The 17,174-nt window shown below is 32.2% G+C and overlaps 3 protein-coding genes and 1 long non-coding RNA gene across 6 annotated transcripts; 1 reads left to right on the forward strand and 3 right to left on the reverse strand.

Moving 5' to 3' along the window:
• Positions 1 to 1,741: 1,741 nt before the first annotated feature.
• On the reverse strand, positions 1,742 to 4,021 carry LOC128680770 (uncharacterized protein). Its single transcript, XM_053764170.2, has 2 exons — positions 3,590 to 4,021; positions 1,742 to 3,098 (listed from the first exon to the last, which is right to left on the reverse strand). Exons 1-2 carry the CDS (start codon positions 3,640 to 3,642, stop codon positions 2,450 to 2,452), a joined length of 702 nt encoding a protein of 233 aa, XP_053620145.1. The 5' UTR covers positions 3,643 to 4,021; the 3' UTR covers positions 1,742 to 2,449.
• Positions 4,022 to 5,261: 1,240 nt separating this feature from the next.
• LOC135310006 (uncharacterized) lies at positions 5,262 to 6,222 on the reverse strand. The gene is made up of 3 exons (XR_010370289.1): positions 6,053 to 6,222; positions 5,687 to 5,821; positions 5,262 to 5,383 (listed from the first exon to the last, which is right to left on the reverse strand). It is a non-coding gene; the product is annotated as an uncharacterized LOC135310006 (long non-coding RNA).
• A 50-nt stretch (positions 6,223 to 6,272) lies between these two features.
• holn1 (hole-in-one) lies at positions 6,273 to 9,397 on the forward strand. Its single transcript, XM_053764156.2, has 3 exons — positions 6,273 to 6,669; positions 7,406 to 7,718; positions 8,173 to 9,397. The coding sequence occupies exons 1-3, from the start codon at positions 6,487 to 6,489 to the stop codon at positions 8,673 to 8,675; spliced, it is 999 nt and encodes a 332-aa protein (XP_053620131.1). The 5' UTR covers positions 6,273 to 6,486; the 3' UTR covers positions 8,676 to 9,397.
• LOC128680718 (GPI ethanolamine phosphate transferase 1-like) lies at positions 8,728 to 17,141 on the reverse strand. 3 transcript variants are annotated; one of them, XM_053764059.2, is made up of 12 exons: positions 16,737 to 17,141; positions 13,157 to 13,612; positions 12,935 to 13,065; positions 12,591 to 12,790; positions 11,907 to 12,402; positions 11,652 to 11,824; positions 10,978 to 11,171; positions 10,681 to 10,901; positions 10,387 to 10,580; positions 9,959 to 10,060; positions 9,206 to 9,397; positions 8,728 to 8,978 (listed from the first exon to the last, which is right to left on the reverse strand). In XM_053764059.2, the coding sequence occupies exons 1-12, from the start codon at positions 17,033 to 17,035 to the stop codon at positions 8,730 to 8,732; spliced, it is 2,907 nt and encodes a 968-aa protein (XP_053620034.1). In that variant the 5' UTR covers positions 17,036 to 17,141; the 3' UTR covers positions 8,728 to 8,729. The 3 variants fall into 3 exon arrangements, with proteins under 3 accessions (XP_053620034.1, XP_064292972.1, XP_064292970.1); XM_064436902.1 differs by lacking the exon at positions 16,737 to 17,141 and adding an exon at positions 14,401 to 14,542; XM_064436900.1 differs by lacking the exon at positions 16,737 to 17,141 and adding an exon at positions 14,115 to 14,527.
• Positions 17,142 to 17,174: the final 33 nt, after the last annotated feature.

Here is a 17,174-nt window from a genome sequence, read left to right on the forward strand (position 1 = left end):
GCCCATAATGGGTTTCCCCTGCTCCGCAATCGGTATTTATTTTAAAAAACCCTATAGACGGTTTTTTGTGTTTATTGGTGTATCACAAATAGTGCAACAATGGACTTGAATCATTTAGCAAATTCATCTTGTATTTTTATTACACTTTGTGTTCGGAAGCCTATTCATAATCTCCATCAATAATCCACTAAATCCTTCTTGTTTTCTTTTAAACTCGCACCACGAAGTAGGTATTTTAGTCGTAAATCTTCAAACATATTCAAAATTGGCGCTTTTTGCCAATGGCATTGGCAATGTTTGTTAACCCTAGTTGTACCAGAGCGCCATCTGAGCTTTGCGTAATGGAGGCAAAAAGCGCCAATTTTCAATATTGTTGCAGATTTACGATCAAAAATACCTTCTATGCAATCGTGGTACCAGTTTAAATGAAAAAGGAAGGATTTAGCGGATTATCCTGAAAATAATAACACTATTTTAGGTTATGTTCTGCATTATTTGGTCAACTGTGGTCATAAACTGAACTTGATTTTGACTGAAGCTCTTACCTGTATAAAGTCCATATTGTAGTATATGTGAGCCTACATATACTGTCTCGTGTGTCTAGTAGATAATGTCACTACATTAGTGTCACGAGAGCCGTAGGTGAGTGTGAATGTAGGAGACGGTTATCACTAGGACATTGCAGAGCCAGTGACGAACAGACGCTAAATTCCCAGTAGTTACACACATTTTAATAAGTCTTCACGTGTGAAGTGTTCCGAGCTTTTTTTCTACCATTTACTGGCTCGAAAATTTTACAACGTGAGGCGTATCCCATAGTTTTTGAAGTTTTTTTATCTTATGGAATACGACTTTTCCTATGCTACATTGTTGTATATTTTTACTTACGAATGCTTACATAATGAAAGGATTAATAAACTACTCCAAAATAAACGTTTTAATAGACAGCAAAAGTCGGCAAAGCTTTTATGTACCTAACATACAGTGCTGTACTCTGGCGGGATAAATGTGCGTGCAGTAATACTCCGTATAAAGACTTGATATTATGTACTTATATAAGCGGTCAAAAAAGTACATAGGTCGTGGATTTAGTATGTATTTCGTACAAAGTACCTCCTAATTCCATGAACTAGGTATTCGCATTTGGGTAGCAAAAATATCTAATTGGTCAGTAACTTATAGTCAGCAAATATATCTAAATTTACATGTTATCATATCTGCATTTTACATCATTTTAAACAGCAAGGTTTAGTCAAGATATGGCCAACAAAATAATTATTTGGGCAGTAAGATATGGCCAGAAAAATAGCTATTCGGCCAACAGAGAGCAGCAGATTTGGGCAGCAATAATTACTGCCAATTGAGTGATGAGAAGAGATGCCGAAAGAAACTCATTATTGTTACATTCTTTTTTTCTTCTCTATTTAGTATAACAAAGTACATAAACTACCTACGTGGTGAAAAAATATATTTTTTAAACATGTTATGATTGTGATCGAGTGCTGATAGAAAAAAATATATAAAGTACTTATAAAATAAATATAAAACACGATTAACCAAAATAAATGTAAGAATGAGAATCAAGCCGACCAGTTCCCCTCTGGCAGCACCCGTTAACGAGTTGACGCACGGGTCAGCCATCCCGAAGTTTAACCATAATATAGAACCTCACGACCCGGCTCTCGACTCCACCGCCACTGCCCGTTGGCCTGCGCTAGGTAGTATATAAAAGACGATCCAGTTTGGTTCCAATAAAGTTTTAATTTGTTGGATTAAAATGTTAGCATTACAAATATGTATATTTTTATTAGTCAATGGTTACATATCCAATCGAGTGCAATACTTCAGTCAGAGTTGGGCGTAATCAACTACCTATTTTCGTAATCTGATTGATAATCAATTTACATCAAGCATTACTTTCAATCATGATTATTTTACATACTTGAATCTACATGATTATTATTCACATCATTCATCATTGTTCGGTTTGGATGGGAGTTTAGTATAACTATCATGTCTTTATCACTTACGGGGTAGACAGAGCCAGCTTTACGTCAATCCAGCTAAACATAATACCTTCGAGTCTCGCGTCCCTTGGTTATGTCGACCCCGTAAGGGAATAAGACGTGAAATACATTACAACCCTACCAAACCAGTCTAGATCGAATTATGAAAAATATAATCATGAAAATGATTAAATATTCTTTGCAACATAATCATGACTTAATGTAGTTGATTATTTTGTTAATTCTTTCTAAATAATATGCAATGTTGTTGCAATCCTTAATAATGATTAAGGATTGCAACAACATTGCATATGCGCAAAATGTAGTCAGATCAATGGATCTGACTACATTTTGCGCATCTCAGACTATAGTCCCAATCTTCTAATATAATCTAATACTACCTACATATTATTTATTGCTATTTTCGTTTGAAATGCAAATATTTAAGTATTTAAATTTTTCTTCCAGATTAGTATTTTATTATTTGCAGGCATTTCTATAGTATCTATTAAAGATAAATCATTCTCTTCTGCTAATTTAATTAAATCATTAATATCACGAAGGCCCCATGAAGGATCTCTACTTTTCAGAAAAGCATCAAAATCAATGTTACTTTGTGGTGATATTATTCCATCTTTACAGTAAGGCCCATACATTATCATAAGGGCATCAGGCTTCAAATAACATCCAGCATTCTTAAATAAACCTAAAGTACATTGGTATGGAGTGATGTGGATCATATTTGCATTATAAAGATAATCAATAGAATTTTCTTGCAAACCATAGTCTTTAAAATCATTGCAAATATCAAGCTGTATTGGTGCATAAATATTTTTTGTAGGGCAGGCTTGACTATAATAAGTTATGCTTCCAAGCAAACTCTTGTCATATTCTGTGGGTTGGAATCTAACCCCTGGGAAATGAGGAGCAAAGTGATATAAATGTTGGCCAGAGCCTGATGAAACCTCTAAGAACAAAGGACTTTCATCAGAAATATTTTCTTCATCACATATTATAAACCTCTTCAAAACTTGTAGTATAGGTTCTTGATTCCTTGTTGCAGCAGGATATATTAATTTTTCTCCATTGATACTGAAAAATAAAAATATATACCCAATGTATTTATTTAAATAATGTAGCTGTGACTGAGCCTTTTCTTCATAAGTATTGCATAAGTATTATTTTGAAAACTCCATTTACGTCAAGAATTATAGGTAGGTACCTACCAATAAAATAATAATAAATGCTTTTGAATAAAGTAGGTACCTACTTACATACTTATTTTTATTTTTCTATAGTTGAAAGTTTGTAATGATTACTCACTTTGTTTCACTTTGATACCAACAGACCTAACCCACTTAGTGACTCTGTGAATAAGAATGATGTCTAGTTATATTGAAATGTAGTCTTTTGACCTAATAGTTCCTTTCAATCTGTATTACCTACCTAGGTAGGTACTCTACTAAATTTTTAAAGGTAGAGGCAAGCTATAGGTAAATTACTTTAAGCTCATATGAAGTATCTACCCTAAATAATTATCCAATTTATGATGCAGATCATGTAGGTACCAAGATGATACTAACCTTTCAGTTCCATTGTGAGTAAAGCCATCCGTAAAATCCTGCGTTTTCGACATAGTTTTACAGAGTGAGGTTTTTATGGATTTAAAAAGAAATAGTGTCCGGAAAACCCCAATTTTGAAAAGTTATAGAATTTGTATTTTAAAAACTAAAGTAAAATAAATCGTGAGTAAAAGTTACTGATAGTATGATAATAAATTGCAATGTCACAACGACACAACAGAATTGGTACTGAATGTAGTGCTAGGCCAGCCAAAACCAAGTCAACTAGCAGTTTCAATTTAATAACTATTTCGTCATTTCTTTGACAAATAATTACCTACGTATTGCATAAGTACACCTACATCATTATGTACGCACATACATCCAAACCAACACAACACCACACCACTCCAGTTCCATTTTCCGGCGGCACTAGTGTGGCCGCTCGAAAGTCAACTATCGAATGATTGCGTTTCGATTGACTATCGATAGTTTGAGGAAAAGCAATAATATTGATAGTTATCGATAGTATCCATTCCACCGATAGTATCGATAGCCGGGTTAGGTGCAATATTATTGATAATGAGCAATATTGTCTATAGTATCGAACTGTTATGACGAGAAGACTATATATAGTATTGCCCTGAAATAGTAGATATGCCATCGATAGCCGATAGTTTAATCATCGATAATATCGATAGTAAATCTAATACTGCAAAACAATACTACTAGTCTAGTCTACTAGTACTAGTCTACTCGTCATCACGGTTCGTTACAACCGATACGATCGATAGTATTACACCTAACCCGGCTATCGATAGTATGACTTTTTTTGAATGAAACTATAACTATTTTGTAAAACTATTGATAGTTCGTCAACACTAGCGGCACTAGTGTTGCCAACTGCTAGATATACCCAGTTGACAGTAAATAAGTTCTACTTCGTTTCGTAGTGAACACCGCGACCATGGATTTAATAAGTACTTCGACGGAGTACCTACTAATTCCATGGCCGCGACCGACAGTAATAAATCTACATTTCTACCTTGAAATGTAGATTTAAGAATTTCGTGTAAGTACAATCGTTTTCTAGACCTCAATGTAGTAGTTACCTACCTAAATATATGTTTTAGTCACTCTACGCTAGTGTGTTTTGTCTCGTTTTGTAAGCAATAGAGGTATAAATACATTAGCTTTAAGTCAGTATATATAATAATAATAATCTATCCCTAAAGTATGTTTTATCTTTTTTGTAACATTAACTACTTCTAGCAACTTCTTAGAGTAAAAAAAAACTAGTACAGTTTGGCAAGAGTATGGAAAAAATGAAGGCGCTGCCTCTCTTCATATGGCCACCCCATATAACCTGATTAAAACTGTTTTGATACTTTGAATAATTGATTTTTTAAGCAAAAACAGGCAACAGCATAAGCCATCAACATCATGAAAAGGGTGTGAAAAGATTTTTAGGGATGGCAACGCTGCATACTAGCTGCGTCCCGGGGCTTCGCTCCCGTGGGAATTTCAGGATAAAAAGTACCCTATGTTAGTCCAGTTTATATTCTACCCGTAGTACCACCCAAATTTCATAACAATTCTTCCAGTAATTTTTGGCGTGAAACAAACACACACACATCCTTACAAACTTTCGCATTTATAATATTAGTAGGATTAAAAATTCAGTTAATTATCAGTGATTTTATTTAATTAGAATCAAATTGTTCAGTGAAATTAATACTTTTCGCAGATGTTCTCGACTTCCATCATATTTTAGTCTGCTTTTATAACAGGTAGCAGATTACGAAGAGTGGGCACCTAAAAATAACAAATACACTATACGATTTGGATAGCATAATAAACTACCTCTAGCAATTCTCAAACACTATGGATAACAATATGTGGTTGTTTTTCATGTATGTAAGTGGCCAACACTGGTGTGAAGTGAAGGCATTTGACATGGTTTAACGACTGCCATTAATGATGACAACCGGGATAACAATATGTAAAAATTATCTAGATTTAACTGAATGATTTACATCCAAAAAGAATGTTCTATTTGTAATACTCTCTCACCTTCACCACTGGGGCAATTTAAATTATTTTATGAAAATTTGAAACCTGTTTTTTCACCACGTGGATAAAATTATCCAAAACCTTTCTTGGACGACCTTTTCGGTGTCCCTGGTGAAGAAAATACGCCCTTATTTTTAACACCTTCTTTTTCTATATTTCGGATAGTATTTATGCTAACACCTAAAAATAAATATAATTGTGTGAGAATACTATTTAAAAAAATTAAAAGATCAATCTCACGTTGTCCTAGTATGCATGCCACTTCAAATTTGCAAAACATAACCTCCAAATTGCGTTAAAGTTGAAATCTATTTTTCACAATAATTTATGATCTTAGTACTTAAAATCCTTAAAACAATGTTTTATTACTATATTCTATGGATAAATAATAATGTCATAATAAATAAATACCTGTCATTTCGGCTGTTCGTCTATAAACATCATTATTTACCTATTTTAGATGAAAATTAACATATTTATTTTACGAATTTGTCAGTTAAAACTTTCAATTACACCAAAACTAAAAAACTAAAACGAACATTTGACGCCATATGTATTAGTCTATAGACAGCAAAATAGTGTTGCCATTATTCATACTATTTAGTACCACCTGTCACCGGTTCAAACTTTTTTCCAAGCTGTATATTCTATATTTTTAACAATACTATTTTGGAAAATGTTTAACAGTTGGGTATAGCTAGCAGTTGGCAATACTGAGAAAAACAAATCAAATCAACGAAATCTACCTTGGTTGGTGTTGTTCTGAACTTCTGACTGATTGAACGATCACAAATTTTGATTCACATTGTTGCATTACAATCCCTCGATTTAATTAGAAAACGATAATGTCTAAACGCTCGGCATCAGAAGCTTTCGAAGTCGAAGAGAGAAAAGTTGTAAAGGAAGGCAAGAAACATTCTTTAGATTCTGATGAAGAAGACAGCGGAGCTGAAGAAGAAAAGAGAAACGTTCTTAATATCGATGATATTGAAGGTGAAGAGGAGGGTCAAGGAGGTATTGAAGGTGAAGTAAGTAAACCTTCAAGTTAAGAAGTTCATCCAATAATTTGTTGCAATGTTTTGCAGGTATAATATGGTAACAGATTTTCAAAATGAGGCGGACCCACAATGTATGTGCCTTATATGGAACGTCCATGTAGGTGTAGGTACATACATAAGGTGCACTTCTCAAATTCTGCACTTTAAAAAATTGAGCAAGGATTTTATCAAAATTTGATTCACATTGCTCAACTGTACTTCTTCTGCGGAACATCAAACTGTATCAACAAGTTAGGATAAGAGAACTATGGTTTGATTGGGAGGAAAGTCCCCACAAGAATAAAAAATTATGAAATAATAACCAAACTTGATTAGGATTGTGACCATAATATTGACATAATATTGAATGTAGTATGCTTCGGTACTGGAACATGAAAAACTTTAACTAAACTTTTCAAGAATCTACTGTTACTTTTTGTAATAATGTAATATTTCATATTATTATATGCCTTACTGACTTCCTTGTAACATTATTAACTTAATTAAAACAATATAAACTCACAAATAAAGCATTTCCAAAAATGCTTTATTTCAGCATAGCAGAAGTACAGTTCTACCATTTACATAATGAACTGATGGTTTTTGTAGAATGCACATTATGAGTCAGGCTCTTTGTGTTCTTATGACATTATCTAGTTAGTATATGTAGAAATAATACATTCATAAAATTATGATATGATATTTATGATGAAATTAAATATTACAGATTACAATTACTCCCTTTAATATGAAAGAGGAACTTGAAGAAGGTCATTTTGACACTCAAGGTCATTATCATTGGAAAAAGGAAAAGGAAATAAGAGATGGATGGCTTGATAATATTGACTGGGTGAAAGTAAAGGGTCGTCCTGAAGATAAATACAAAGTGCATAAAGACAATGAAAATAGAGGCCTGGGTGATGAGTCCAGCAGTGAAGATGATGAGCCAGAAGAAAAATTTGAGCTGATTGCCAACTACAAAGAAATAATACAGCACATGAATCCTAGAGAGACAATAGCTAAGGCATTGCAGAGGCTTGGTGAGTTTTAAAGATTTAGGTATTATAATAGGTACCTATATCTTCTTCTTTGCCTCGGTAATGGCCCCAAGCCAGGTAAATTTTCGAAACCTGTTTGACCACAAATCAATATATTTCAAAGAATTTTTTCAAATTCAAAAAGAACCCATATATTTCAGCTTTTGGTTGAAGGTCTTTTTCATTTCAATTTTGTATAAATTTATTGGTTGTTCAAACTTTCACAGACACTAGACAAAATGAGTTTGTGGTAACTAGTATCCCTATGTTGACGGCAACCGGTTAATAACTATACCTTTACAGTTACAGTTACCTTTACAGTGTTATGTCTTATGTTATATATCCTTAACTATTATAAAACAAAGTCAGACAATAGATAGTGTGATTCCTAAGGAAGGTTTAGATACATAATTTGTTTATATAATGCTATAATATAATAAAATGTTTAATAATACAGGAGCCAATTCAAAAATATCGAGTGCTGAAAGATGGAAGAGGAAAAAGGCAGGTATTGTTGATGAAGAAAGCAAAACTGTGACCAGAATTACAGAACTTGCAAACCAGATTTTAACAAAAATGGGCAACATGGACATTTACCAAGAAACTTATGAAAAAATTAATAAGATCATATCTAAAGATAAAAACAAAAATGATGATGCTGATTTGGATATGTATGCAGATGACTTTGATCAAAAAGAAAAACATAATTTGTCTAAAGATCATAATGATGATCAGAAAAATAAAGAAGATGATGAAGTGAATGAAGATGAACCTAAAATGATTAAATGGGAATTTAAATGGAATCAGAATGATTCTGATGTCTCAGGTCCCCACTCTACAGAACAGATGCAAAAATGGTCAGAAGATGGCTATTTCAAAACAGGTGTCTGGGTGAGAAAACATGGAGAAGATAGCCAGTTCTATAATTCAAATAGAATGGATTTTGAGCTATATATGTAAGTCTATGTGTAATGCACATTATGTAGTTATTATTTAATGAAATAAAAAACAATTTTACACATATTTTTTAATACTTTTACCTAATATTTTGTGTGCGATTTTGTAAATACTAGTATCAGTCATTATTTTTGCTAATTGACTTATTAATACTATAAATAAAGTTACAACTTGAACAATAACAAATTGTGAAATAGATGTTCCAATATCCAACCAACTTCCAGTATTTTGTACGTTGTACAGTAATTGTATGCCCATTATATTGGAGTATATTAACACTATGATTACCAAATACCCAGTAGGTGCCTGAAAAAAAGCAGAAATTAAAACACTCTTTGACATTTTTGTTTCTTGGACTAACCAAAGATATTACTATTTCATGGATTTAGTCTGTGTTTTCATGCCTTTTGATACGTCACAGGCAAACTAGATAAGTAATATCTCTTCTTCTATGGTGTAAATTGTAAATTTTGTTTAAAACATAGTAATCATATATTTTTGTTGCTGTACTAGTACAACAATATAAAAATTACCTTTGTAAGATGTTGAATGCCTCTAAAACTGCACGCTACTGCCATAAAAGGGGCCAAGGTCTTCAACATTATTAATCCAGTAATAATGAACGGCTTGAAAGATGTTATGAAACATGTAACCCATCGGACTTCAAAGGAATTCAATGATGCTATGTTTCCTGTTCCAAAAAATGCTAAAATAATGTAAACAATCTGCAAATTTAGTTAAGGTGAATGCACACACTTTTTTGGACTTTGCTTATGAAATTTATTTAACAAAAAATATGCGCACTTATAGCCTAGCATAAAAAAAGATAAAGCATAATATAAGCTAAATTATGTTTAGTTCTCGATTTGCCAAATTTTGTAAAGTGCAATAGTGACTAAGCATATTTTAGCTTAAAGTATGCTTATCTTTATTACAGGGTAGGGCTTTTTCAACCAGTAAACTGACAGAGTTATACATATAAAGTATCAGGAAGTGAAAAAATAAGTCTTTATAATTATTCTTATTATATATTCTTTGTAATTCTTATTATTTATTATGGTATAATATGCAAACACCAAGGTTTAGCTGAATAGGCCTAGGTGCAGCCGGTCCTCTTTAGCTAAACCTATGCTTACGATCGCTAGACTAGACCTAGGTTAAGACCTAAGCATTTATCATTTTATTGGTACCTACTATTGAAATGATAAACGCTTATTAAACACTTATTCAAAAATTAATGTAATTACTTTACTACTGTTTCTTCAGTTCCATTTTACAAAGGATACAAATATAAAAGATCTTCTAAAATCTTCATTGCTAATACTGCGTTCAATACTAATTATTTGTGTTGGTTGCTTATCCATCTCTTCAAAAGTCAAATCCAATATCTGAAAGTAAAAGTACAGTTCCTATTTGAAATTTAAACGACAACAATATAAATTAACGAAATGTGAATATGAATACAGACTTGGACTTGGAACCCAACTACCACAGGCGGGAGTCTTTATCTACTGGACCGCCAATTGTCCAATTTAGTATTGAGTGACCCCAGAACCCAATCTCGATTTATTATATATTAACCGTAATATTATTTTTTTCAAATACAGTAAAGTACAGCCCCATTTACGTTGTACGTACGTCGTAACCGTACCAATCCCTTTCCTAGTTTTTTACAAACTTTTAAAGTAATTAACGAACGACTTCTAAAACTTACCTTTGAATTCTTTAAATCTAAAACTCTGAACTCAATAAGTAACCAACAAGTTACATTTACTATCAGAACGACCATGAATAAACCCTCATGAGATACCGAGAGCAATAGATAAAATATTAATAGTGAGGTATTAATTGCCATCAATCGACAAATTAATCTCGTGGAAAATATCACAGGTAATATTAGAGATACCACTGAAAATGAAAAATACACTTTAAATATTTTTTATATAAAAAATTATACACAAGTTAAAATTATATAAGTACATAATTAAATATTTTTATCTCGATTTACCTGAAATAATCCAAGCCAAAGCCTGATATGTATATGACACTGGAGTGCCTCGATCAAATCTTACTGACTGTACATAAATGTTCTGTAAGCTTAGTATCAAGAATGCTACTTGTAGCATTGTAAGTAGTAAATCTTTCGTATTATGAGTACTATGCTCTGGTAAAAGAATCCTATAAATATATACTAGTATTACTAGTGCCCAGATAACTCCAGCAATTAAGCTAAAAGAAAAATATGAAATTTTTAATGACACTAATAATTTATGCCGTATTAGTAAAAATAATGAAAATTGCTTACACCAATTCTATATGGGTACTTTTCCCTACGACAGGCGTAAAAGAAAATATACTAAGCAGAATACAACCAATAGGCCACAAGATGTGCAAAGGTTTGGTAAATGTAAAATTAAATGTCATTGAAGAATAGAATGGCCACAGCCCCATGCCCAATAGGGGAATACTCAACATCCATCGATGAGTGAATGACATACCCTAAAAATAACAAATATGTTGTTAACTGCATACAAAATATAGTGTCTTTCGAAAAAAATAAGTCACTCGAGGATTTTAACATATCTAATAAATTAATCACATGCATGCAAACTAATCTGAATTAATTAAACTACAAATGCAGATTTATAAAATTCGGTATAAAATGCAGCCATTTCCTTTCCTTGTTTATATAGAATGTTAAATATTTATAGGCATTATATATTTTGTAACATTCTATATAAACAATATTATACGTAAGAAGTGGTAAGATACGGTACCTTGGGTAAATCCTTTATGCGAAGTTTCAAGTTAATATAAACATGTCTACAAAGGTGCTGGTAAGGAGATTTTCGTATCTATATCGTACTAGATTTTAGAAGTGTTGTATTTACTTGAAACTTCGCGTAAAGCATTTATCCATCTCATTTAATTCTTCCAGTAATTAATCAATTTAGATTGTCACCCGAAATTAACTCTTACCAATGCTAGAGATCCCATAATATAACACAGTATATTTGTAATCTTTCTACTCAGACTTCTTTTAACAAATCCTCTAAATATATGTAACCAAATATCTAACGGTGATAAAGCATATGTCCACAACAATACTGGCATCAAGACGTAAAGATAATACTGCACTGGTAAATTTTGCACTAAAATCAGATAAAAAGAAGTTAAAATTTTCAGCATTGTTTTATGATAACAGAAAATTAAATAAGTAAATAACTCTTTTACCATATATAAGATATGAAAGTAATGACATAAATATAATTAAAAATACTGGCTTTTTCTCTCTAACATTAGGTTGGGGTAAGTTTGATGGTTCAGTCTCTGTATTAATATTTTGTAGTAATAGAAATTTTAATAAGCAAGCTATCCAACCAACGAAAGATAAAGTGACTAGTACTAGTAATGGCCCCTGGTAATAATTATGATAATAATTCAGTCCGGCTAGGCTTAAATTCATCATTTCTTCACTCAGAAGAATTAGTTTTTCAAATTGTTCATTGTCTTTTATGTCATCAATTAGTATCTTCTCTGTGAAGTCAATGATTTCTTGATATTTTTGTTCACTTAGAGGTTCAAAGGGTTTATACAATATTGGTAATATGTTTTTCTCCACATCTAATCTCTTTGTATTGTATTGTGATGCTAATTGTCTACTATTACTATACACAGCTTTTGCTTTCTCAATTATACTCAGATTCAACAAATCTATAGGAAGTTGCCCCTGAAAGAAAAAAGGAACCATAATATTTTTTTACTTAGGGGCTTTAACAAACCCGCACACTACCATATCATATATATCATCATAATTTTATTCAGGTTATCCTTAGTTTTACATTGTCTCAATTATACACTGTCATCACAATTTACAACTAATTCTGTTTTTCTATACTTTCTAAATTATCAACTTACCACAGAATTTACAGGAACAGGAACTGACAATACTGTAGCCATTAAAGGACATAAATCTGCTTGGTTTATATCCAGTCTGTGTTCGAAGGACATGGCTATGCTTTGCGGGTCAATGTGGGTGCTGTCAATTTGCCTCACTCCAGCTCCCCAAATTACATATGGTGTTTGTGTTTCATGTTCAAGACCAGCTCCATGAGATCCTGTAAATTTACTGATTGATATTTTAAATATATTATTAAGATTGATTTAATTTGATTATTTTAACACTTTTTTTATATTTGTAAACTATTGTTGTTTTGGGAGATGACCTAAATCAAGTTTGTTATAATTCTACAAAAACTTACCCCAGTCAGTCATTCCATGATCAGAAGTCATAAGAAATGTTGTCTTGTTGTCATCATTGTAAAATTCCTTAATTATTTTTTCAATTTCTTTGATTCCTTCATCAACAAATTTTATTGTTGATAAAAAGTTCCTATAAATAATGTAAATTTTACCTATTATACCTAATATATTCTATTTTCATTGGTACATACCATTTTGACCAATAAATAATAAAAACTTACTGTGATTTTGGCTTATGTGTATGACCAGAAGTATCAGTTCCCAACAAATGTAAAAAGAAAATGATCTTATTTTGTTGTAACTTTTCATACAGCTTAATATCACTTTTAGCATTTTGAAAAAAAAATTTGACATTATCAAAGACCCAATCATCCAAAAGTGTTGTATTTTTATCGCTACTAAATGTTTGATCATATGGATCTAACTTTTTGGAAAAAATTTGGTCACTAACTAATCCTTTTGTAAATATTTCAATAATATCATAAGTGCCCCAGCACCAAGTATATAATGACTGATTAAAAACTGAATCAAAATCTACTGGGTTTTCTTTCCACCCTTTGATAATAGCAGATGGATCTTCATAAAAGCCTGCTATTACAGCCACATGTCCAGGCCTTGATTCTGTAGGCATGCGGGTGTGTGATATACCCCATCTCCCATGAGAATTTGCGATTGATCTGAAAAAATGATTTAAACATTCTTTAAAGTAGAAGTGATAATAATTAAAATGAACTCAAATTATTAGGCTTATTCCAATTGTTTCCCACATCTTTGTCACCAATACCAATGGTCCATAACAATTTACTCCTTCCTTGTTGTTGCATACCTATGCAAAATAATAATAAAATCTTCACATGTGGAAATGTCTCAGAATTCTGTTCATCATCAATCTATTGAGGGGGCAATACTGGGGGTGGCGAACGGGAATAACTCTTGCAATTCATGGTCATTGGGGGATAATATCAAATGAAACATTTATTGTTCTTCCCTAAAAGTAAGACATGGGAGATAAGAGGAATAAATGTATGCTCCCATATTTATTTTAGTGGGGGATAACATCTGAGTATTTTCCTGTTGTCCTCCATGGAGAAGTGTAACAACCCAATGATTACATTCTTTATAATTATCCAGTGATTACATTCTCTTTGGAATAATAATTTATGAACGTAAAAAATATACCTTAAAAATGGCATAGTTGTATAGTTGAGAAATGATTCAGCTCGTAATCCATCTACCACAAATAGAACAAGTCTGTCTGCCACAGCATTGTGAAGAGGTTTGTATGGGGTAACGTGTTTAACAATAGGAGATTTAAAATATATATCAAAAATAGAAAATAAAAACACTAAATGAATACAGATCCCAACTACGAACATTGCTAATTTCATTACAGCAGAATATTTCCACGAATAGGAAATTTTCCTAATTAATTACCACGTGTAAAGATATAAACTCAAAATCTTACAATTAGTTTACTTTATCACATAGATTGATCATTTTGACTGTCCTAAATTTCATTCAACCGCGCGCAAGCCCCTATTAAATTCTATGAATCAATGCCATTCATTTCATTGTTGCATTTGTTGTATTGCAACGTCAAAGTTATGCATGGCATGCCTGACTTTGACGTTGATTTTGACACACAGTCGAAATTTTCGTTTTGTTATCTTGGACCAAGATAGAAAAGTTTTGTAGTATAGTTAGGTCCTCCCACGGTCCTCCTGCTAGTAGTTTGTGATCGTATCTTTGATTTCGTCGTCTTCTAAGCCATCTAGAAAGAATTAGGCATAATTTACTAGAATAGTCATACAACATCACAAATATTAGAACGTTATACAAAAATATTAAAACATGGGAAATTAGAAATCATTAATTTCTAAGCGAACACGGGTAAAGTATCAAAATATTTTGCCTGCTGTTGAAACGTAAGATTTCGATAAATATACACGACTGACTAGTCAAAACTTCTATAAGTTAGTCAATTTATTAATCATGTATATTTAATGGTCCAAACATCCTACTAATATATACGAAAGTTTGAGAGGATGTATGTGTGTATGTATGTTTGTTAGTCTTTCACGCAAAATCTACTGGACCGATTCTATGGAATATAACCTGATGTACACAGATGGAATATAACCTGGAATAACATATATTATTAAGATGAAAGATTGTTACTTCTTAACGCTTAAACAGCTGGGCCATTTTTATGAACTTTTGTATCTCTATACAAAAGTAGTTGATAACATGAATTAACAAGAGACATGATTTCATCCCGAAAGTACGCGATTCCCGTAGGATTTGATTAAAAAGTCTGATAGGCACTAGTGTTTTATAAAGTAGGTAGCGCTACTGTACGTAAATGTTTTTTTTTTATAATTACGCCGGAACACAACGCGGTGCAGCTAGCAAAGCAAGTGATATTTTTGATGTAAAAAAGCAATAGTAGGTAATTATTGTTTTAAAATCCTTTTATTATTATAAAATAAAACAAAGAGATGGAAATTTTCTGTTGAATTTCGACGAAAAATATATAGTTAGGTATTTAAAAATCAATACTGCGTTCTTCAATATTCATGCCAGCGGACAGCAAATTAAATAATTCAACTTCTTGACTTTTTTCTAGAAGATTAAAAACAGTGTCACATGACATTCTTTCCTGAAGGTAAGGTGGTGGATTTAAACCCAATGTGTTGAATGCTCGACGAACTTGGCCACAACTTAACCATCCACGTTGTCCGGGATCAAAACTTTTAATAATAGCTTGCAAATGACTGTGAAATAAATAAACTTATTTGAATGTTTTCGTAAATTATATTTAGAAGAGCATAAACATAAATTTACAAACATACATTTTTCAGTACTTATAATTCAGATGACCAGATGTTGCCCGGAGCTTCGCTCTCGTGGGATCTTGGATAATGTACCTATGTAATGGTGAAAGACGGTTGGGTAGTTTCGGAGATTACCCGCCTCAAACATATACGAACTCACAAACATTACCTCTTTATAATAATAGTATAGATAATTCTATAGATTAGGTATAGGTAAAGGTTTTTTTTATTTTTGTGCATCTTTCTGTTTATTAAGTGTTTATTCGACTTTCACAACTAGTTTGCTTTGAAACTACCTACTCGTACATGACCTCAAAACTAGCCCTTTCATTCAATGTTACCAGTCGTATTACCTATCTTATCTAATTTAATTTGTTTCCTGTTTAAATTTTTTAAGTTTTTTAATTTAAAAAAAATACTCAGTGTGACATTGACTTTATGTACTTTTATTTAAAGATGATCCTGATGAACAGTGGAGTTCACGAGGATCCCCTGGGGGATCGAGTTAGGGGATCCTGGTGGACGAAATGTACATATCGCCACGCAACGCCACATAGTTTGCTTGGCTTGGCGTGACATTCTAAGCTAGGTATATTTTTTAAAATTGTATGGTTCTGATTAAAATAATTAGGAATGAAAATGTAATTGAATGCCATTTAATCAACGACGTAGAAAAGAAAGTACTAGTTGTTCGCCGCGAACTTAGACCTCGCTAACACAATAAATTATTGATGAGTTTTTACAAAATTGTTGTTTTGTTAATATTTCAAAGACGACATAACCAATTTTGATGCCCCATGAACTAAAATTATTCTACTGGCATGTATGTATTTTTTCTCCAAGTCGAATTATAGACTTCGCTCGCTCTGTCAACAATAAGGTACCTATAGTATTTTCTATCCTATCATAGTCTAGCTGTGTAATGATTATGCTTAGGTATTAATAAGATAGGTACACGGATACTTACGCATTTTCATATATCACGGGTGGAGATCCATGCCCAGCACGAAAATACATGCAATCGTCAAGGAGTTTCTCTAAATAAGTCATCGGCCTATTAGGCGCATCAGAGATAACTTTGGTAAAAATAAATCGTATCAATTCTGGTATGCGACGTTCACGTAAATAGCTTTCAGTTCTAGCAGCTGTTGTCAAAATTTTTTGTTTTCGGGGTGGTATAATAATTTCTTCGGAAGATGGCGCATCTATTAGACATTTGCAAACATCTATATATGTTTGCTTTGGCTCAAATACTTCTTCATCCATGTTTTATATTTTTGATTTGAGCAAAATTTATATTTCAATGATACAACGAAGTACTTATTAAATCCACAGATACAACTGACTGTTTTTACTTTTTTAGACAAAGTAGAGTCGGAATGGTAGGTACTCCTTTGTGTTCTTA

The sequence above is a fragment of the Plodia interpunctella genome, chromosome 2 (genome assembly GCF_027563975.2).
Source record: "Plodia interpunctella isolate USDA-ARS_2022_Savannah chromosome 2, ilPloInte3.2, whole genome shotgun sequence".
NCBI classification, from domain to species: domain Eukaryota; kingdom Metazoa; phylum Arthropoda; class Insecta; order Lepidoptera; family Pyralidae; genus Plodia; species Plodia interpunctella.